General features: G+C 36.5%; 1 protein-coding gene across 9 annotated transcripts in view; it reads left to right on the top strand.

Annotated features, from left to right (window-relative positions):
- MAPK10 (mitogen-activated protein kinase 10) overlaps positions 1-23644 on the top strand; it is a 339249-nt gene that overhangs the window by 313994 nt on the left and 1611 nt on the right. For all 9 annotated transcript variants that reach the window (XM_037986452.2, XM_007999142.3, XM_073017471.1 and 6 more), the window contains 2 exons: positions 12271-12334; positions 14519-14596. In XM_037986452.2, coding sequence (XP_037842380.1) covers positions 12271-12334; positions 14519-14596 — 142 coding nt within the window. The remainder of the gene's footprint in view (positions 1-12270; positions 12335-14518; positions 14597-23644) is intronic.

Genomic DNA, 23644 nt, shown 5'->3' with positions numbered 1-23644 from the left:
TTTATTTTCTTCATGTGGGTCTCTTCCTTGTCTGTGTGTGTCCTGTGTTTCAGTTTCCAGTGGCAATTACTTCTTACAAAGAAACATGTTCTAGTCTTTTTCATTTCAAAGAACAAAGAATCAAAACCCACCTTTATTTTTAACTACACTTCTACCTTTAACAATGGAAGTATGTCTTTGAGCTTTACAGCCAAGTCTCTGTAAAACATTAGTCCTTGTTTACTCACAATTACTCCAGTTCACTTTTCAAACATTGACAGTGCTTTCTCTAAATTCACCAGTGGCCTCTTAGGTGCCAAGTCCAAAAAAATGGGTATCTCATGTATTTGCCCATTTGAATAAGCTGACAGTACCCTCCTTCCTGCACCCCTGCATGTTAATTTCTGTGGTGGCAGCACACCTATTCTCCTGCAGCCTTCATTGCTCAATGTGAGTTGTTCTCTCTTCCCTTAGAATTGTGCATCCCAGAAATTTTTTCTTTATAGCCCTAATTTCTTTTGTCTCTGGGAGTCTTATCTTCCACCACAGTCTTAATTGTAATTATCATAAATGTCTCAAATCCACACATTGTCTCAGAGTTGGCCTGAGTTCCAGAGGTATAAATCTAATGGTCACTGGAATTGAAATTGGCATTACAAAATCAAGATATTAAATATTAAACTGGTCATACCTCCTCTCCACACCAGATTTATGCCTTCTCCTTCTCCTTCCAATTCATGGCACTACTTTCTATCCAGGTTTTCATCTGGATAATGAGATACCTTGGAATCTTTCTATTCCCTCAGCCCCCTTCACATCCAAGGTGACTGGAAAATTTAATCAATTTGCATTCAAGGTAAGTATTGATAGGTAAGGACTTAATACTGCCATTTAGCTCATTGTTTTCTGTTTGTTTTGTAGGTTCTTTGTTCCTTTCTTCCTCTCTTACTCTCTCTTTTTTTGGATAAAATGATTTTCTCTCTGATTCCTTACTTTGTATCTTTTGCGTCTCTACCATAAATTTTTACTTTGTGGTTACCGTGAGGGTTACAAAAACATCTTATAGTTATAACAAGCTACTTTAAGCTGATAATAACTTTTTGCTTTCATTTAAAACAAAACTATACTTTCACTCCACCATTTCTCCCACGTTTAAAATTTTTGATGTCACAATTAACACATTTTTATATTGTGTATCCCTTAACACATTTTTTTTTTTTTTCATTTTACTTTAAGTTCTGGGATACATGTGCAGAACGGGCAGGTTTGTTACATAGGTAAACATGTGTCATGGTGATTTGCTGCACCCATCAACCCAGCTTCTAGGTTTTAAGCCCCGCATGCATTAGGTATTGGTCCAAATGCTCTCCTTCTCCTTGCCCCCAACCCTCTGACAGACCCTGGTGTAGGATGTTCCCCTTCCTGTGTCCATGTGTTCTCATTGTTCAACTCTCACTTATGAGTGAGAACATGCGGTGTTTGGTTTTCTGTTCCTGTGCTAGTTGTTAGTTTGCTGAGGATGATGGCTTCCAGCTTCATCCATATCCCTGCAAAGGACGTGAACTCATTCTTTTTTATTGCTGCATAGTATTCCATGGTGCATATGTGCCACATTTTCTTTATCTAGTCTATCACTGATGAGCATGTGGGTTGGTTGCAAGTCTTTGCTATTGTAAACAGTGCTGCAATAAACATACATGTGCACGTGTCTTTATAATAGAATGATTTATAATCCTTTGGATATATACCCAGTACTGGGATTGCCAGTTCAAATGCTATTTCTGGTTCCAGATCTTTGAGGAATCACTACACTGTCTTCCACAATGGTTGAACTAATTTACACTCCCGGCAACAGTGTAAAAGCATTCCTATTTCTCCACAGCCTTGCCAGCATCTGTTGTTTCCTGACTTTTTAATAATCGCCATTCTGACTGGCATGAGATGGTATCTCATTGTGGTTTTGATCTGCACTTCTCTAATGACCAGTGATGACGAGCTTTTATTCATATGTTTGTTGGTTGCATAAATGTCTTCTTTTGAGAAGTGTCTGTTCATGTCCTTCGCCCCCTTTTGATGGGGTTGTTTGTTTCTTTCTTGTAAATTTAAGTTCCTGGTAGATTCTGGGTATTAGACCTTTGTCAAATGAGTAGATTGCAAAAAATTTCTCCCTTTCTGTAAGATGTCTGTTCACTCAGATGATAGTTTCTTTTGCTGTACGGAGGCTCTTTAGTTTAATTAGATCCCATTTGTCAATTTTTCTTTTGTTGCAAGTACTTTTGGTGTTTTAGTCATGAAGTCTTTGCCCATACCTGTGTCCTGAATGGTATTGCCTAGGTTTTCTTCTGGGGTTTTTATGGTTTGGGATCTTACATTTAAGTCTTTAATCTATCTTGAGTTAATTTTTTTATAAGGTGTAAGGAAGGGGTCCAGTTTCAGTTTTCTGTATATGGTTGGCCAGTTTTTCCAGCATCATTTATTAAATAGGGAATCGTTTCCCCATTGCTTGTTTTTGTCAGGTTTGTCGAAGATCAGATGGTTGTAGGTGCCTTAACACATTATTGTAGCTATTATTATTCTTAATAGTTTTTTTTTTCTTTTTCACCTTCATGGTAAAGATATAGGAGAATTACATACCACCATTACAGTATTAGGGTGTTCTGAGTTTGACTGTGTACTTACCTTTATAAGTGAGTTTTACACTTTCACACGTTTTTGTGTCACTAATTAGAATGCTTTTCTTTTATCCTGAAGAACTCTCTTAAGGATTTCTTGTGACACAGGTCTGATGGTGATGAACTCCCTCAACTTTTATTTCAGAAAGACCTTATCTCTCCTTTTCTGAAGGACAACTTTGTGGGGTACAGTATTCCTGATTGATAGTTTTTTTAATTTTAGCATTTTGATTATATTGTCCCATACACTCCTGGCCTGTAAGGTTTCTGCTGAAAAATCTGCTAGCTTGATAGGAACACTCCCTTAAATGTTACTTGCTTCTTTTCTCTTGGTGCCTTCAGGATCCTTTCTTTGTCTTTGATTTTTGTTGATTTCATTATGATATGTCTTGGTGTAATCTTGTTTGAATTGAATCTGATTAGAGACCTTTAACTTTCCTCTACCTGAGTATATCTTTCCAGAGATTTGAAAAAACTTCTGCTACTATTTCCTGAAACATGCTTCCTAACCCTTTGTCTGTCTCTTCTTGAACTCAAAAATGTGCTCTTTTGATGCTCTCCCATAAATCACTTAAACTTTCTCTATTTGTTTTCCTTTTTTCTCTTCTGACCACATATTTTTAAATAACTGGTCTTCAAGCCTACAAGTTCTTTCTTCTTCTTGATCAATCCTACTATTGCATTTTTCTTTTCATTCATTATATTCAGCAATAGGATTTCTGTTTGTCTTTGAAAAATAATTTCAATCTCTCTGTTAAATTTGTTTTATTTATTGTTTTCTTGATCTTATTAGATTGTTTCCCTGTAATTTTTTTGAAGCTTGTTGAGCTTCCTTAACAATTATTTTGAACTTTTTGTCTCTTAGTTTATATATTTCTATTTCTCTTGAGTCAGCCACTGGGAGATTTTTGTATTTTTTGGTAGTTTATGTCACCTCAGTTTTTCATGTTTCTTATTTCCTTACATTGATATCTGTGCATCTGAAGAAGTCAGGGCTTATTCTAGTCTTTGCAGACTGGCTTTGTCTGGGAAAACTCTATCAGTCAGCCTTTCCATAGATCCTGTGCATGCCATTTGGTGTGGTCTAAGGGTAGGCCTGCTGTTGGAATCCTCAGGCAGGTTGGCTGGGTGTCTGGGTGCCTGGGTCAGCAAGTGGGTGGGTCTATAGGGTTGAGCCTAAGTCTATATCCACAAGTGTGGACCTATTGATTGAGTCCACATGGATGGGCCAGAAGTCTGGGTACACAAGGGCAGACCTAATGCCTATATCTGCAAATATTTGCCTACATCTGCAGGGGTTGGTCTTATCCTTGGGTCCACAGGGGCCTACTTGGCTCTGGGATGGGCTTTGAGTCTGAGTCTGCAGGAAATAGTCAGTTACTGGGATGGATCTGATGTCCAGGATTATAGGGGACAGCCCAGGGCTGGAGAAGTTCCAGAGGCTGGGCTGCTAAGGTAGACCTGACAGTAGAGTGGTCCAGAGACGGAGTCTGCTGTATAGACCTTGAATTTAGGGCTACAAGCTCCTGATCAGTGCTGGGAAAGCTGTGGAAGCTCAGTTCACAAGTACTAGCTTGGTGTCTAGGGCTGTGAGGGCCTCTTTGGTGCTGGGTTTTACTGTGGCAGGCCCAGTGTTGGGGTCCAAGGCAAAGTCTGATGCTCACTTCCTTCTCCTTCCATCATGTGGAGGGTATCTGTCTCCATGTTGTGCTGTCTGGTGTTGGGGGAAGAGTGAAGCAGGTAACATGAAACTGTCCTTCCTTTCTCTAGAATGCATCTTTTCTTATTTCTGTGCTATATCCAGGTGCTGAAATCTCTCACCTGGTTTCCTTCACTTTTGTGAAGGTATTTTTGTGTGTGGATAGCTGTTCAAATTGATGTTTCTGTGGAAGAGGGAGCACTGGAGAGCCTTATTTTATCATCTTGCTGACATCTCCTCAACTCACACTTTTAAAAGGCATTTATTTCAGCTGTAGTAGTATAGTATTTAATTTCTGTTTAAGAACACAGACATAGTTCCTGAAACTTGCTAAAGCAATTTTAAATAATCAACTGATAGTACATCACAAAATGCCATATATCTACTTTTAGAAGGCAATGAAGTTTTTGGTAATTGGAAACCAGGTCACTGGCTTAATGCATAGTAAGGTCACATTACTGAGAAATCATAGGATTAATTATATCTAATCAATTCTCTTGATAATTGTGCACATTGTAATAATATTTTCATTATTTTGGCTGATTGTTGGTAAGACTGTTTGTGTAACAAATACTGAGCTCCATTTTGGGGTAATGAACTGCTGTTGGTCCTACAGAGAATATAAGGTTTTAGAGAAAAATTGAACATGCTAAACTGTGCCATTAGCCAAATAAAACCATGAAAGTACATATCATTTAATGCTACACAGACTCATTTTACCAAAATTTTTATTTTAATTAAAAGGTGAAAATTTAAGAAGTCCTAGTCATCAAATTAAGAAAAAAAAATTAGAAAGCTTACTCTATATGTGTAGATTCAAGGAAATATGAAATCAAAATGTTGCATATTTCTTCAATGGATTTCCTGTTCTATCTAATTTTGTACTTATACCCTTCTTGCTTAAAGCCTTTTGATAAACCATGCATCTTTTGACAATCATCAAACTGCCAAGCTTAATAAGAAAAAACAAAGCATATTTCAATAAGATACAATATCATGCACTTTGATCCAGATGTTGAATTAATAGTGAATGCACACACTGAGAGACAGTGCTATTTAAAGCTTTCATTGACATTTTAAACAAGGCAGCAGAGCACAGGGAGATCCTTAATTAGGACAAAGCAGACAAACACCAACAACTGGATGATTGTCATATGGTTCAGAGCATGAGTGGTAGGGAAAAGTGTCAGTTCAGGGCTCAAAGATGAATCAAAGGAGCAACTTTGTACGACTTAGATTTCTCATATCTGGTTTTTATCTCTTTAGAGATTCATGTGTTTAGAGGTCTTTGATGTTCATGATACTTTGACAAAAAGTGTTTAAGAATAAAAGTGTTGATTGCTTGTATGATAGTTGCCAGCTCTAGCTGTATGTGTAGACTGACAGAAAATTGGAACAGGAATCAGTGTGTGGCAGGCTCAAATTTGTCTTTAATGAATATCTTTTACAGGTGTCAAATTATCCAGTTTAATGTTTCTGTTTCTTCAACCCATAGGAATCCCATTATTCCATCTTTTCCCATAAGAGACCATAAATGTATTCATCTGTCACTAATTAACTCTGTGATTCTGGGCAAATCACGTATGCTTTCTCAGTTTCTATATTCTCATTTGAAAATTGAATAAGGATGGCATTAGATAATCTCTGAACTTTCTTTTACCACTAATATCCTATAATGCTGTTGAAAAAAGAATTATCTCAAAGATTCAGTAAAAAATAAAATCACACATTTTACTCATGAATATTACTTGTATATATGGGATAAAATGAATGAAGTCACAAGAAAGAGCAATTTTTTTTTTTTTTTTTTTTTTTTTTTGAGATGGAGTCACCCAGGCTGGAGTACAGTGCTGTGATCTTGGCTCACTGCAAGCTCTGCCTCCCGGGTTAATGCCATTCTCCTGCCTCAATCTCCCAAGTAGCTGGGAATACAGGTGCCCACCATAGCGCCCAGCTAAATTTTTATACTTGTAGAAGAGACAGGGTTTCACCATGTTAGCCAGGATGGTCTCGATCTCCTGACTTCGTGATCTGCCCACCTTGGCCTCCCAAAGTGCTGGGATTACAGGCAGAAAGAGCAACTTTTACCTTCAAAAGATCAATTAGGAATTGAACAGGTACTTGTTAAAGAGATCTCTTTAGTAAAAAGTCATGTCCAACAGCAAGAACTCCATAGAATGCCCGCAGAATCCATAGTTTTCAACTATAGATTTATTATGTAGAATTCTACTCTTGTCTGTACTATCTGCCAACAGCCATATTTTATAACTGAATTTTACGTTCCTAAAAATAGAGAAAATGGAAGGGAATGCTGACGTACTGTCTCAGAGAAGCAAAAGGTACATCTGCAATTGTTGAAACCTCAGTGTTAGAAAAACATTGGAATTCAGTTGTTTTCTGTGTCCTCAAATTACTGTATACCTTAGATCTCTAATATGGCATGTCACAACATTGCTAGGTAGAGTGTCCACATATTTATCTTCCAAACCACAACATTTAAAGGAGAGAAGGGGGTAAGGGCTACTAATAATTACAAGGACAATAAGCATAAAGTGGAACTATTTTGTACAAACTGGGAAATATGGTCACCCTATTGGCTTATGTTTCTATTTCTTGTTTTACAAGATGTTCACTTTAAATATTGTTTTGTTAGCCTTTATTTTAGATTCAACAGTATTGACACTTGCTCTGGGTTACTCTTTAAATTTGTTTTTAATAAAACTTTCATCATTAATTAGCTATATGACTTCATGATATATTTTTTTAAATTTCTTTGAATCTTAGTTTCCTGACTCTGAGGATTATTAGGGTATATATAAGGACAGCTTAAGATATGGTGGTTTCTCAGAAAAAAAAAAAAAGTAGTTTCCTTTAACTAGATAGAGAACAGTGTTTTTCTTTTAAGTTCTCAAAGAGACTTGGGAGAGTAGATCTGAGATCATTATACTTTTTCTAGTGTCACAATTGTTCTATAGTTTCTTTCCTTTTAGTTATATTGGTGTTGAAAATCTTTTTCTACATTTTTTTCAATTGTTTAGGTGATGTCTCATATTAATGTTCTCCACCGAAGATCTATCTGGATCTTTCTGGGGGTGATAGCAATTTAAAGTTCGGAAGCTTTCAAAGGGTTCAGAGGCTTGCTTTCTATCATGCATTGCTGGTGCCCTGAGAGTCAAAATCTTTATGCGCTTCATTTGCAAGAAACAACCAATTACTTACTTTTTGTGAAATTCTACTTGCTTGACTTCTATAACATTGCAATATTCTCATTCTTCATGTATTTCTCTAGCTGTTCTATTTTTCCTTTGTGAACTTATCTTTCTTTGTCCAATCTTTAAACCTTGATTTGACCATTTACTCTCTATATCCACATAATTCCCTGGGTGACCTCATCCACTGTCATAGTTTCAACAAACATCTCTTGCTGGTAGTCTCAAATCTATACATCTGTATCCAACAGCATTCCTCTGAACGTCAGATTATATACTTAACTTTCAAATCAACATCTCTTTTCACATAGTGCTTAGGCTCACCTCTCTACCAATCTCATTTCCACTTTTCCATTCTCGATTTCTTTACATGGCTTCACCAACACCATCATCTTCCTGGGTACTCAGCTTAGAAACTGGGGACTCATATTCTTCTCTCCCATCACATCATGCGTTCAGTCAAAAACCAAATTCTACCAAATTTATTTATTAATATTTATTAATTGTACCTGAATCTGTATTTTTCATTCACCCTCATTTTTTTCTTTTTTTTTTTTTAACCACAGTCAGAACTTTTAATATTTTTTATAGATCATGCAATGGCTCCCTACCTCTTCTCCCTGCTTGCAGTTTCATCTTTCTTCAATCCACCTGTAAACTTGACTGGGCCATTCTCTTACACTCTTCAGTGATTTCTCTTCTTTCTTTCTTCCATATCATAATACCCTGGATCTTTTTGTTTGTTTGTTTGTTTGTTTTGAGACAGAGTCTCACTCTGTCACCCAGGCTGGAGTGTAGTGGCACAATCTCGGCTCACTGCAACCTTCACCTCCCGGGTTCAAGTGATTCTCCTGCCTCAGCCTCCCGAGTAGCTGGGATTGCAGGTGCCTGCCACCATGCCCAGCTAATTTTTGTATCTTTAGTAGAGGTGAGGTTTCACCATGTTGGCCAGGTTGGTCTCAAACTCCTGACTTCAAATAATCCACCCACCTCGGCCTCCCAAAGCGCTGGGATTACAGGCATGAGCCACAGTGCCTGGCCCCCTGGATCATCCTTGATTCACCCTTTGTCTGACCCTTCTGCTTCTCTAGGTACAGCTCTTATATCTTGTCACTTCTCACCACATGTTTTATTTTACTGTGACAAAATCCCTTCTTGTTTTCTTGGCATGCATGTACACACAGAGAAGCACATGCACCACCACCACTACTACCACCACCACCACCACCCCCCTTATTCTGTTTTCTACATACTGTGACTTGGCTTATAATGTGCTCTTGGCATAGAGTCACCTTTTGTCCTCCTTCTTTTATCTTGACAACCTCCCACACATCTTTCGCTCACTGAATAAGCATCACTTACTCCAGGAAATAAAATCCAGGCTTTGTTAGGACTTCTCCACTCTGTTCCCTTAGACCATATACATGTTTCTATCATTTATCATGTTGTATGCTAACGATCTGTTTTGCATCAGTCTTACCCCAGTAAATTGTGAACTACTTGTGGTCAGCAATCACATTATTCAGTTTTGAAATCTCAGTTTTTTATATAGTCTGCCATGTGTTAGGTGTCCAGACCTTTACTGAATGAATACATTTAATAAAGAAATCAATAAATTTTAGTATTTATTAATTCACAGTGACCAGGTACTTGTTTGTGTTTCTTCCTCATTTAATTGAAACAATTTGGACATGTTTCATCAGTATAAAATTCATATAATTGACCACCAATATAAATTCATATAAAATTAACCATCAATAGAAATATATCTAATCCATTTTAAGTTATTGTTTATGCAATCCATATAAATTTGTGTTTCAATGTTTGCAGTAATTTCAACCAAGGAAGTAAAATTCAAATCCCCCAAAATATTAGGAAAGATGTTTACAGTCTTTTGAAAAAATATTCAAAGGGTGAAAGTCACAGGCCCTGATAACTCTCCATATACTATCCTTAACTTCCTCTTATCCTTCATTTCTCACATATCAAATTATTCTTATCTGCTAAACTCTCCTAAAATATTCTCTCAACAGACATCTCCGGGGCATTTTTCTTTATCCCCACTCCTCATTTATTTTTTATTTACACTGTCACTTAGCAAGAGAATAATTCCTATTAAATAAGGTGGGGAAAGAGCATAAGCGAGTGCTCAAATACCAACTTCTCTTTAGCAGAAGGAGGCAGGGAATGTTTCAGACTATCTCATCCTGATGATTGCTGCCAAACACTTACGTGTGTGTGTTGTAACATTGCTCTCTTTGGATTATTGGTCAATTATTCTTTTATATTGTCACATAGAAGACACCTGTATGTGCATGTGCCCTTTCACTGGAGGTGACATTTGCATTTCTTCTTTAAAAAACAAACAAACAAACAAAAATCTGAATATGTAGTAAATGTGCAGAGGCCGTCGAACAAATACTGTAAATTCAAGTGTGTTTAATGCACCCTCTTGGTTTGTTGAAAGGAAAAATCTTGAACTCAGCACTTTGCTTTCTCTCTTGCAGTTGGTTTGTGATTAGCGTCTGTGTACTTCGTACTTTTTATATCAGCAACAGCTGTACACTGAGGCTCCTAGGGAAACCTCCTCAAAATAGCTTTGTTGCAAAAAGAAAATGGCATTTATGAACTTTGGCAGGAACTGTACTCTTGAGCCATGTTCAATTTTAAAACTTGAATGGAAAAATCCACTGCATGGAGAAGCCAGCCAGGCAGGATCATGAGCTGGATCTATTGTTAGAAGAAGAAGGAGGTGCCAACAGCTCCGAGGGCTCTGGGGACTCTGAGAGCTTAAGTACACTGAGTCCTGCAGGGGTCCTGGACAAGGCCACTTGGATGGGGGCCTAACCACAGCATTACACACGCTCAGGAAGAGGCAAAGGCGGAAATTTACCACTTGGCAAAGCGTCTTCACAAAACCAGACTTGGCTTTGTGGTAGCTTCCTTAGGTAATGGTTTCACAATTTTTCAAAAATAACTTCATTTTACTCATTCACTCACTAAGTCAGAATGTTTCTATTATTTGAGAGTTCTTGATAGAGGTGGAAGGTTCTACCTCAGTCAGGTCCTGAGAACAGTGCCTAACTATCCCAGTCCTGTCACCTATATACGGTCATATGTTGTATTCTTACTATTGTCTGGAGTGGTGTGAGAGTCTCGTTTTGCTTAGTTGTCAGTGCTGACAGCTGCTGAGAGCTGCTTAGCCAGCCACTTCTGAATTGCAGTAGGTAAGGTTTACAGCCTTCTGCCCCAGTAACAGTCAAAGGTGCTAAAACAATGTCTGGCTCCGTGAGTAGTTATTTCTCAATACCTCAGTATTATGCTAAGTTACTTCACCACAGTTGCGCCAAGTCTTCTATTTTCATAGCCAGATACTTTGCAGGATGTGAGGCCCTAGCATGCCAGGGCTAGAGTGAATATTTGTGTCTGTCATGATTCAAGCTACCAGAGATTTTGCATGAATTAGAGAAGGGTCACTTCAGCCCAAGGGTGCTGCTCATGAGCCAAAAAGCTCTCACAGAAGCCAGAAGCTGTCTCTGAAAATCCTGTCCAGCACTTTCCTTACTATAATAGCCATTTTCGAAAGGTCTGTGTCCTAAAGGGCTTGCATCACTCTTATTGAGTGACTCTTTTAGTTTTTCACAAAAACTATTGCTTTTGGAGTATTGGACAGGGCAGCAAAAACTTGATAGCTCTTCTTTGCGCTCAGTCCGGTGCCAACCAGTATAGCCCCTCAGCCTCGTCTTTCTCTACCCCATGGTGATTTAGTTTTCCAAGAGCCTTTTTATTTTTTTTCTTTCCATGTCACTTGGCCTGAATTGGAGCTACCCTAGCCACCATGATAGATCTCCTAAAGTCTAAATATCGGGAAGAAGAGGTCAGAGAATTTATTTGAGATTCTACTTCCTGGTAGGCACATAGGTTTGTGAAAATCCCTCCTTTTCCACATTTGAACTCCACATGGGAAGAGAAATGCTGGCTCTGTAAGTCAGACTGAAGGTCCTATCGCATCATTTCTACTGGAGAGGACTAACCAAGGGCCATTCAGGGATTCAAGGTGACCCACCTCTACAGTCAACTGGCAGTTTCTTCAGGTTAAAATAAACAAAAAGCTTAAAATCATTCAAGTATAGGGCACATAGCAATATAAACAGGTATTCTATGATATTTCATGAAAAATAAAAAGGTTGATTTGGTCTCAATTTTCTTTTGTATTGAGGACTAGTACTATGGTCTGTTGAGAAATATTATAAACTTTTCTTCAGGGAAGGTCTAAAAATAGAACACAATCTTACTAGCCTAGAAGGATTTTAGCATGGTTCTCTTCTAAGGCAAGTGAATGAAGGAGAATGAAGCTTCTGGGCCATTGTAATCAAGTGTTTTGTCTGCTTTTTAAAAGACCAGTCATTAATTGCTTAGGCGTGGGTTCTAAATCAGAAGATGTCAGAAAGTGAGCTCTCAGGATTTGGGTTCTGCTGCAAATATTGCAACAATCAGCAAATATTGCAACAATCAGCAAATATTGCAATATGAATGAATCCCCCATAAGTTTATGGGAAAATTTTAACTTCTGAACTACTGTAATTACTTCGTAATTTATATACGGTTCCAATCACCAAAATAAATGAGTGCAAGGTATTCTCATGCATTGTAAGAGTTTAGTCATGTTTACATTATTGCACAAAGATTATTATTTGTTTTTATTCGGCAGCCTCCACCTCAGATATATGACAAGCAGTTGGATGAAAGAGAACACACAATCGAAGAATGGAAAGGTAACTCTACTATTTAAAAATGTATACTTTTTATTTTATCGAACTCAGAAAGTATCACCAAGGCTTTGCTTGTAAAAACAATTTGCTAAAAGATGATTTGCTGATTGCTATTCTCTTAGACCATTTTTAAAGCTCCTAAAACTTCATCTGTCTTTTTATGCCAAAAGCAATGTTGTATTTGCTCAAGAATGAAAGGCATTTACCACTGATACCTTTTAAAATGGTACTGATTGTCAGTGTTTGTCATGGTGGGGGGGCAAGCTTTAGTTCAGAATTCCAGAATAAAACTTTCTATGTTTGTACATAAAATCATCATATGAAACATGAAATTAAAATTAATTCTGAGATGGTATTAGACTTTAGAAAATAAAAGATAGTTAATATATGAGTTTACTCATTGGACTGATAAGACTTGAGAATTTAAATAGAAAATATGTGTATCTAAGTAGCCTATTTTTTTCTTTAACATAAAAATTAGAATGAATGAATGCATTAGGTCATTTTTCAGCAAAACTTTTCCAAACACATACTGCATTTTTGAGATTATACTCAGAGTAAAACAAAGCAGAAAAACAATTGACTTAAAAAGAATTGTTAAACTAATCTGAATCATTAGAGAATAGAAAAATATGGGAAAGTCAAATGCAGATTGTAACAAATGATCAGATCAAAATGGGAAGAGCTGAAGGGAAGGAACGTTTGAGTTACCTTGCAGGAATTAATAAGTGTAAATTAGGAAAAGAAAAATATTTAGAAAAGATCAGATAAAGGACTAAGAGGAAAACAAAGGATAGGAATAAGCAGAAAACGTTACAAAGATACTAAACAGGGCCAGGAGTGATGACTCACACCTGTAATCCCAGCAGTTTGGGAGGCTGAGGCTGGGGGATCACTTGAGCCCGGGAGTTCAGAACCAACCTAGACAACATAGGGAGACCACTCTACCAGAAACATACAAAAATTAGCCGGGCATAGTGGTACACACCTGTAGTCCCACCTACTTGGGAGACTGAGGTGGGAGGATCACTTGAATCCAGGAAGTTGAGGCTGCAGTGAGCCATGATTGTGCCATTGTACTCAAGCCTGGGTGACAGAGAAAGTCTCTGTCTCTCTCTCTATATATGTAAAATAAAAAAAATTTAAGAGATACTAAAGAGATTCCACTGGTCAAGAGATTCCAGGGTCATGTTGGTGAATATGGAAAAATGAACATATACATAAAGCAGATCAAGTGAAAAAAGATGCTGGGTGTATATGAAAAAGGCTTGCTTTCATCCAAGTAAGGACAGGAAGACACTCCTTAGGAGCTCATGAATAGGTGGGTGATAGGATATAACCATCATTTGAGGAGGACATGGACTAAATTGTGAGAATTTGGGAGAAAGAAGTACCTGTAAAAGGTGATGATTATACAGATTATAAGCCATTGCAAAGCAAGAATGAGTAGAGCTGAATGATTTTTAGCTAAAAGGGACAAAGTAAACAGAACTGCAACTCTCCAATTTAACTCTAGCATTCAGAAAGCCAAAAATGGATGCCAGTCTGAGAGTAAATGAACCAAATTTTTTAATGTGTTTGGTTTTTGGCAAGTTTAGATTTACAAGTCCAAGATATGAGTGTGGGAAAAAAAAAAAACAGATGCAGTAAGAGATGGAAGTTGTAAAGATTGGAAAAAATTTAAAGTCATGAGAGTATGTGCATTTCATAGGAAGTGAGTATAAAAGAAAAATGGATGTTCAAAGCCATAAAAATTGTTACTAGATGAAGCTTGAATGTATTAGTGGTTACCCCAAAGAATTCAGAAAACAAGTAAAACATGTGTTTCTTGTTTCTTGTATGTAGTAATGTTTCACGTATGTAGAAATAATGTTATTTATGTAGAAATGTATGTAGAAATAAATAGTGTATATATAGAGATAAATAAATAGTATGTTTCATGTACGTAGAAATAAATTTTCATGCATTGATTTATTCAGCTGCTTTATTGGATACCTATTTGTGCCAAGCTCTCTGCTAATTACAAGGCAATATAGAAATAGAAATAGAGCAGTAAAGGAATCTCAATTGATTTTTAATTTACTCAACCTTATCAAAACAGTATTACTTTCCATTAAGTAATGAATTTCCCTGTGGATAAAGGAGAAATTTGTTTTCTATAATAACACAGCTAACTGTTTCTTACAGAACTTATCTACAAGGAAGTAATGAACTCAGAAGAGAAGACTAAAAATGGCGTAGTAAAAGGACAGCCTTCTCCTTCAGGTACTCACTCTCTGTGAATAACCAATAAACTAGTACTTGTGTAATGTTGACGTTTTTGTAGGGGTTGCAACAAATAACATTGCTTGAAGAGCAGATGGAAAAATATCACATGGTTGTTTCCTTATAATGATTTTAGTTTTATTTCTTTTGATATTCAGTGTGGCATTCATTCTGATTATTCTGATTGTAATGATCCAGCACAAAAACTTTTTCATCAATCATTTTAAGATAGTAATGAATCCTGAAGAAAATGTTAACATGGGCTAAAGGGTAAATGCGCCTCATCAAAATTCAGAGCCATAATGCCCTTTTGACCGTCAAGTCAATGTGGAGGTCAGGAATCCTTTCAGCCACAACCTCTTCCCTCATTCGTTCTTAGTGTTTGAACTCTTCTCAAGGTTGATGTGACAATAGTTGAAACATCTACCAAGATGGACTCCAGTTAAAGTCAGCTTGGAAAATTTTTCGTTTGCTAGCTACAGAATCTAACACACAATTGTACATATGTATTTTTTACTGATCCTAGTAATGTGCTTTAGTACGACTTGAGACAATTTACTTATTAATGCTAATATGTTTTTTCCTAAGACCTATGCTCTCACTATAAAGAGTTTTAGAAAATGTGATGGTTTTTTTTCAGCTTTAAAAAACTACATTCAACTCCTGCTAGCAAAAATATGGGCTACAAATGCCTAGTTTTGAGAAAAACTGATCAGGGTGTTGTTTTCCTAAGTTATTTTAGGAAAAAAGATGTAGGATGAAATAATTAATCAATTATTCATACAGATACTACTCTTTGAATAACTAATTTACACCCCAAACCAATATGATACCCAAACAGATGCAATTCGGTTATGACATGCTTTTCTCACCAGTGGGACTTGAAAAAATACTCAGTTTTATCCCGAGTTTTTCCTTTCCTCAAAGAAGGTTAAGGGAGTCACTGGAGTTGTTTTCCATACTGCCGTCTCTACTCATTCACCCTAGCGTGCAGATTGACACAGTCCACAGAAGCTGCTTCACACTCATCCGCGTGTTCGGCCTGTTGCTCATTAAAAAACTAGAAGACAGAATCCAAAATCCTCAGGATGCCACCTGCTAAGGCAGAACGATTCCTTGTTTTGAGAATTCCTATGATGACCAGAACATATTGTCCTGTACTCATTAAGCAGCAGAAATAACAGAATTTAACCACGGGTGACCTAGCAGCTTAGGCTGGGCTGGGACAAATTTTAGTAGAACCTATTCTATTCATCTTCAGTTCAAGTTATCATTACTTCGTTTCCTTTTCATACCACCTTACCCCAAAAGACTTTTTATATCTTCCCAAAGAATAGGATCTTTCCTTTCTATAGATCCTACTAGTTCCTGTATGTTAAATATTTGACCTCTTGTCTTATATCCCTTATTGATTGTAATTTCATTGAGAAGACTGTCTGCATTTATCTTTGTGTCCCATGTAGTGCCTGGGTGCTGTGCCTTGCACACAGTAGTAGCTCAATAAATATTTATTAATTTGAAAATTGCCACTCAATTTCTCCCTCAGAATATTTCTTGGTACTATTCCAAACACAAAATTCAAGACAAGATCATGTAACTTTAATACAGTATACTATTCAGCATGTTCTAACACCATTATTATAAATATTTATTCGCTCTATTAATCTCCATGAAGATAAACAGGCCAAGCATCAGGTATATAAATTCTTGCTATTGGCATTTTTTCATGCTGCACATAAAAGTTTGCAGTTTTCAGGTGTTTGATTTATTCATTTTGGGAAATACATATTCATGATTTTTTTTGCAGGCCTGCTTAGTGTGTTAATGATTAATTCTAAAATGTGCAACTTATACTCTACTTGAGTGAGAAGGCTAAGCCACTTTTTAACCATTCCAACTACCTTAACAATTAAAAATTATTGCCCTAAACTATAGTTCACTGGCTTAATGAATTTATAGTTAAAATGATTGTGGACTCAATCTAGGAACAATATTCATGACTTCGTTATAAGTCACGTAGTATGACTTTCTCTTTTGTGAGAAATCGTATGTATACTACACTTTATATGATGCATTTCTGTATGATATATTTACGTGCATGATGGAGAGGCTCTGGGGCAGCCATGTGCTGGTGCTGACTCTACCAGCTCATGACGGCCAATTCTGTACCTCTCTTCCCAACTATGCATTTATTGTTGGTGTGTTGGCAGCATGAAATCAGCCACAGAGGATTTACAACATGAAAATTGGCAGACCCTACAAATCAGGGTGTTTTTGTTGCCCCCTGCAGAGCCAATTGTTAAATTTTTATTGGCGCACCACTGTGTGTGTGCGTTTTTGTGTGTGTAATAAACCACGCTGGAAAGAAAAAGCAATTACTAAAAAAAGTTTGAAAAGTCAGCTTTTTGGCATTGTTCATTATATTCAGCTTTTTTCATTAATGTTCATGTAGCATATTTTATTTTGAAAATAGCTAGGGTAAAGTATTTTTATAATACAGACTCTGTTAGTATTCAGTCATGACAATACTGGGAATTCTGCAGCAAGGGAATAAGTTAAAGCAGTATCTCAGGGGCCAAATGCTTCTAATATCGACACTCATGTTACGTGATGCTTTTAAAATGTAAATAAGAAGTTAAATGTGCATTTGCAGAATAATTTATAGGTTTTAAATTTATTGATGAAATTGTTGTGTGTCAATAAGAGATAAATTTAAACTTCAGATACATTTCTAAATAAATAATTGTACTCCCGTCTGTTATCTGATTTCACTTGCATAGTAATTTATTTTCAAGGATGGCATAGCTGCTTGCTTGCTGAATTGATCTGTAACAATTGTTGAGGGACTGGCAGTCCATGAATAGAAATTAATTTTCTTCTAAAAGCATTTGTTATAGGATGTTAGAGCTAGAACAATAGGAGAGCATCTGATTCACCAATGCTCAGTTTGTTCACCAGCCCTCTTCCACCTGAGAAGTAAAGCTCCCAAAACTAACAGTGACTCAGTAAGATAAGGATGCTGAACATCAGGATGGGCAGAGATTTTCCAAAATCTCTAAGTCAAAGATAAAACTTCTGGGTGATTTAAATATGCAACTGTTTCCTCCCCAATGTGGACCACATTCCCCACCATGGGAATATGTCTTAAGGTCACTAATCTAGTCCATTAATTTTATTTACTTTTTATTTAAAAATCTCAGGCCCAGACAAATTGTGGCTCAACATCATGTAGATAAAAAAGGCACTATTTTTTTCATTCTTGTGCTTTTTCTCATTCTGTGTCTACTATATATTTTTTGCTGTTGTTGGTAGTGGGGGGTATCAGGAAAATCATTTCCTTTAAAAAACAGTAGAACAACATTTTCCCCCATAACAATGTTTTTTGTTTAAATAACTCCTAGCTGGGAAATTTTCTTTTTTTTTTTTTTTTTTTGAGATGGAGTCTTGCTCTGTCCCCCAGGCTGGAGTGCAGTGGCGCGATCTCGGCTCACTGCAAGCTCCGCCTCCTGGGTTTACGCCATTCTCCTGCCTCAGCCTCCCGAATAGCTGGGACTACAGGCGCCCGCCACCTCGCCCGGTTAGTTTTTTTGTATTTTTAGTAGAGACGGGGTTTCACCGTGTTAGCCAGGATGGTCTCGATCTCCTGACCTTGTGATCCGCCCGCCTCGGCCTCCCAAAGTGCTGGGATTACAGGCTTGAGCCACCGCGCCCGGCCGGGAAATTTTCTTTAGCATACGTTACTTCTTTCTATGAAATTTGATTTTTTTAGGTAAAGTTGAAGGTAGCTAATATTCCTCATTTGCAACCCTATTGGCATTTTCGGTTCCTTTTAATGCCATTTTTATTGACAAAAATTTGTAATGCTTTATTGATGGCAAAACATTTTTGAAAATGTATATCTCTACTGTTTTCTCTTAAGTAATACAGAAAGAAGAGATATTTATCACATTGGACAACTGAACACTATGATCAGATTCAATTCAGTTCAATTCTGTTTAAGATATTTTCGCAAACTGCTTGGCAGTAATTTAACAACTTAAAGCCAAGGCCCATGTCTTGTCCCTTATATTTGTTTTGGGTTTATGTTTTACAAGGCCTGTTTATTGCCTACATGAAAATAGATTTGAATGGATCATCCAGTAAAGCCAGAAGTGGCTACAGGCAAGGAGGCATTTATTATAGCGTAATAGAGGGAGGCATACAGAAGCAAATAGTTTTCATCTAATAGTGGTGGACTGGTTAACATTTAACAACTATATTTAAAAAAAGAATTGAGGAGTAGCACTTAAGATTAACACTTAGCAACTATATTTAAAAATAGAATCGACGAGTAGCACTTAACAATTTCTGTGGTATAAATATTCTCACTGTGACCAATTTTAAGCAACAATGTAACATCAATGGGTGCAGAGTTGGAAAGAGATGTTAATAATTGGTTCTAAGAAGCCACTGAAAGCCAGCTCCAGCACACCATAGACAGTGCGCATTTTTCTCCCACCATCACACTGTATAGCAAGGAACCATTCCCATGAAACAAGCAGATGTCATGGGAATTTTTACAACTGAAGTACTGACGACCTCTCTTAATGAATTGGTGCCATATAAAATCAGAAGCAATAGTCTATGGAACCCTAGAAATACAGCTGATAAAGACTTTGATAGATTCTGAACTTTGAGTAGTTGAACACTAATTATAATTTGCATTCAACATTGATAAACTGGAGGGCAGGACCATTCCAACACAGAAGATAGGAATTAGAACCAGCTGATGAACAAAAGGAGAAGACAACTGCAACAAAATGATTTCCTTTGGCCACAAATAGCTTAACAGTTTCACTAGTTCGAAAGCAAGAAGGAACTTGCTTTTCCTCACAGAACCTGTCTAGAAGAGTACACATAAAAGATACTCAATACTGTTTTGTTAACTGGAGTACTTACTCTGTGCTACTACTCAGCAGTAGACACTGGAAGACAGGAGAAACAAAGAAGTATAATGAAAGAAGTAAAAAGAAGCAGGGGAAATATATACTTGAGGTAATCTATAACAAAACTACATATAATAAAGGACTGACTGGTATGGCATAACATTCAGAATATTCCAGAAGTGTGCTGAAAATATGCTGATTTTGAAAATAAGTGCAGTAAGAGTGCTGTGTGTTTTATAAACATAGCCTGCAGCATGATCCCCTGTTTATAAAGAGCTTATTAAAAGCTACTCTGACTTTTGCCACATTCATTCAGTATTATTCATAGATATAAATTTGTGTTTTGCTGCTGGGGAAATTTCTTCAGTGCTCTTTGTTTAATTTCCCTAGCTGCCATTGTAGTGAGTTTGTGTTTATTTGTAAACATCAAATTGTTTTCCTATAAGGGAGCCTTATTTCAGCTAAGCCTATCTCACCCTTATTTGAATCATTACTGAACTTTCACTGTGACAATAAGAATGTCTCTACATAATCAACTCCAGCCAGGATAGGGGAAAAAGCCTATCTCAAGAGAAGACCAAGATTATTATTAAATATATTTAAAAATACTTTTCGGTTTGTATGATGCCACAATTTTATTTTAAAACTTTCAAGCTGGTTATTTTCTCATAAATAAAGCATGCTATCAAAAATCCTCCTGGTTCTACTGGCATTCTGGTTAATTACAACATTCATTTTATATATATTCATTTGATCTGTTTTTAATATCCAATCCCCTGACACTGAAACTTCTTATTCAAATAAGTCCTAAGTATAATTGTATTTCTACACATTAGCAATGAACATAAAACATTTCCATTTAGAATAGCATCAAGATATATATATTTAGGAATAAATTTAGCAAAAGAAGTGCAAGCTTTGTACTCTGAAAACTACAAAACATTGTTGAAAGAAATTAAAGAGACCTAATAACTGGAAAGACATTTCATTGTTCATGGATTAGAAGATTTAATATTGTCAAGGTGATGACAGATGCTCCCCATATTGATGTACAGATTAAGCCAATACCTATCAAAATCATAGCTGTCTTTTTTGCAGAAATTGACAAGCCCGTCTTAAAATTTATGTGGAAATGCAAAGGATGCAGAATATCCAAAATAACCTTGAAAAACAACACAGCTGGGAGATTTACATGTTCTGATTTCAAAATTTACTACAAAGCTACAATATCCAAGACAGAGTGCTACTTGCATGAAGACACACAAATAGATCAAGGGAATCAAATTGAGAGTCCAGGAATAAATACCTACATTTATGACCAATTGATTTTTGAAAAGGATGGCAAGACGTGGACAGAGACGAGCCTTTTCAATAAATGGTGCTGGGATGATTGGATAAGAATGATTCATGCAGAAGAATGAAGGTGGACCCCTGCCTCATGTCATATACAAAAATGAGCTAAAAATGAATCATAGGCTTAAGTATAAGGTCTAAAATTATAAAACTCTTAGGCAAAAACACAGGAGTAAATTTTTATAATCTTGGGTTAGAAAATGGTTTTCTAGGTATGACACGAAAACACAAGTGATAAAAGAAAAGATAGATAAATCCAATTTCATAAAAATTAAAAACATTTGTGCTTCAAAAGACACTTTCAAGAAAATGGAAAGACAAACCACAGCATAGAGGAAAAACATTTGAAAATATATATCTGATTAAGTAACTTGTACCCAGACTATTTAAAGAGCTCTTACAGGCCTGTCACAGTGGCTCATGCCTGTAGACTCAGCATTTTGGGAGACAGAAATCGGAAGATCACTTGAGGCCAGGAGCTTGAGACCAGCCTGGGCAACATGGCAAGCTCCTGTTTCTACAAAAAAAACCCACCTTTTTAAAAAAATTACCCAGGTGTGGTGGTATGTGCCTGTAGTGCTAGCTACTTGGGAGGCTGAGGCAGGAGAATTGCCTGAGCCCTGGAGTTAGAGGATACAGTGAACCATGACCATGCCACTGTGCTGAAGGCTGGGTGACTGAATGAGACCCTGTCTTTAAAGAAATAATAATAATTTTTAAAAAAAGAAAGAAGGAAGGAAGGAAGGTAAGGAAGGAAGGAGCTTACAACTCAATAATAAAAAGAAAATAAAGCAATTAAAAAATGGCCAAAGTAGCTGAGTAAACTTTCTCCAAAGAAGATATACTAATGGCTGACAAGCACATGAAAAATATATTCAACATCATTAGCCATCAGGCAAATGCAAATCAAACCACAATGATGTACCATTTCATGCACACTAGGATGGCTAGATAGATAAAAAGACAGATAATAAGTATTGGTGAGGATGTAGAGAAATTGGAATCCTCATACACCGCTGGTAGTAATGTAAAATGGTGCACCCACTTTAGAAAACAGTTCCTCAGTTCCTCAAGTGTTAAACCTAGAATTTCTCTATGCCCCAGCAATTCCACTTATAGGTATATGCCCAAGAGAAATGAACACATGTCCATACAAAACTCGTGCATGAATGTTCATAACAGCATTATTCATAATAGCCAACTAAATATCCATCAAATGCCTATCAACTAATAAATAAACAAAATGTGATGTATCCATACAATGGAATATTATGCAGCCATACAAAGATATGAAATACAGATACATGTCACAGCATGGATAAACCTTAAAAACATTCTGCTATGTGAAAATGACCAGTCATAAATGATCACATATGGTATGTTTCCATTTACATGAAATGTTCAGAACAGGCTATTTTATAGAGGCAAAAACTATATTAGTCATTACCTAGAGCTAGAGGGTGGGTGAGGGATGGAGTGCAGGGTTTTCTTCAGGGATGATGAAATGCTGCAAAGTGGATTGTGGTGATGGCTGCACAATGTCGTGAATATACTAAACACTGAATCATAAAAATTAAATTTCTTAATTATATATGTGGATTATATCTTAATAAGGCTGTTACAAAAAATATATGAACATCATTTTATACCTCAAGTCAAAACTAAATTAAGCTGTAGCACCGTGATTTGAAAGACATCCATGGTCTAGGGATATATCATCCAGGAGACAAATAGTAAAAAAAAAAACAAAAAAACAGCAATTTCCCTCTGCTGGGCTCACAATTGATCAGGCCTTTGTAATAGAGGTCTGTGTCCAGTTTTAATCTCTACCTTTTAATAAGGATTTGGATAAATGGAGGAGAATTCTGAGGAGTCCATCATAGTGACACTAAATTATTAGCAGCTTATGAAAGAATAGGAAGGCTGTTGGTATAATTTAATCCAGAATCAGGAGGGAAAAAACAGAGCACGGCATTTGGGCAATGTAAGGGAACCAGGGGCTGTCTGCTAGGAGATAAAATCTTATCATGAGGGGAAGTGACCCAGCTCTGTATCATAGCTATAGGAGATATAATTAAGTAGAGGTGGAATAAATTGAAGCCATTCAAAGTTGGAATATTATGGAATATTTTAACTTTACATTATACATCGTCCTGATAGAGTAATTATTTACAGAAAGACAATAACAAGAGGACTTTAAAAACCTTTCCTAGAGACATTTAAGATCAGAAAGGACGGGTATTTTTAGGAGTTTAAAGAACATGAAAAATTCATAAACTTTTCTGTATATAAGAATATCAGGATCCCCCAAAAAATACATATTAAAAGATCATGACCAGGGAAACTTCCAGGCAAAAAGAATGACCACGAAGAAATATATGAAAAGTTTAACAGTTCTTACCATTTATTTGAAGATCGGTGCATATCATTATCTTTATTTCCTATATTTTTTTCACATTTCCCATAGAGTACATCAATATATTTATAGTCAACAAATACAATGTAAAAATACATGGATGATACAGGTGAGCTGTCTTCGTTTAGGTGTTTGTGTCCTCTCTAGATAACTGACACATTTTCATCACACTTTTTTCACAGGCAAGAAATGTCTACTCCAGGAACAAAGAAGATTATGTTAACCCCTCCCCTACCTTAACTTAGTTTTATTTTGTCTTTCTGATTTATTAGGTCTATGTGATAACATTATTATACTGACTTTGGATTTATTATTTTTCACCAGATAGATCTTGCACACTATATTTGCTCAAAT

Source organism: Chlorocebus sabaeus, chromosome 7 (genome assembly GCF_047675955.1).
Source record: "Chlorocebus sabaeus isolate Y175 chromosome 7, mChlSab1.0.hap1, whole genome shotgun sequence".
NCBI classification, from domain to species: Eukaryota; Metazoa; Chordata; class Mammalia; order Primates; family Cercopithecidae; genus Chlorocebus; species Chlorocebus sabaeus.
The sequence above is the reverse complement of the archived record's forward strand: the minus strand, read 5'-3'. Positions and strand labels throughout refer to the sequence as shown.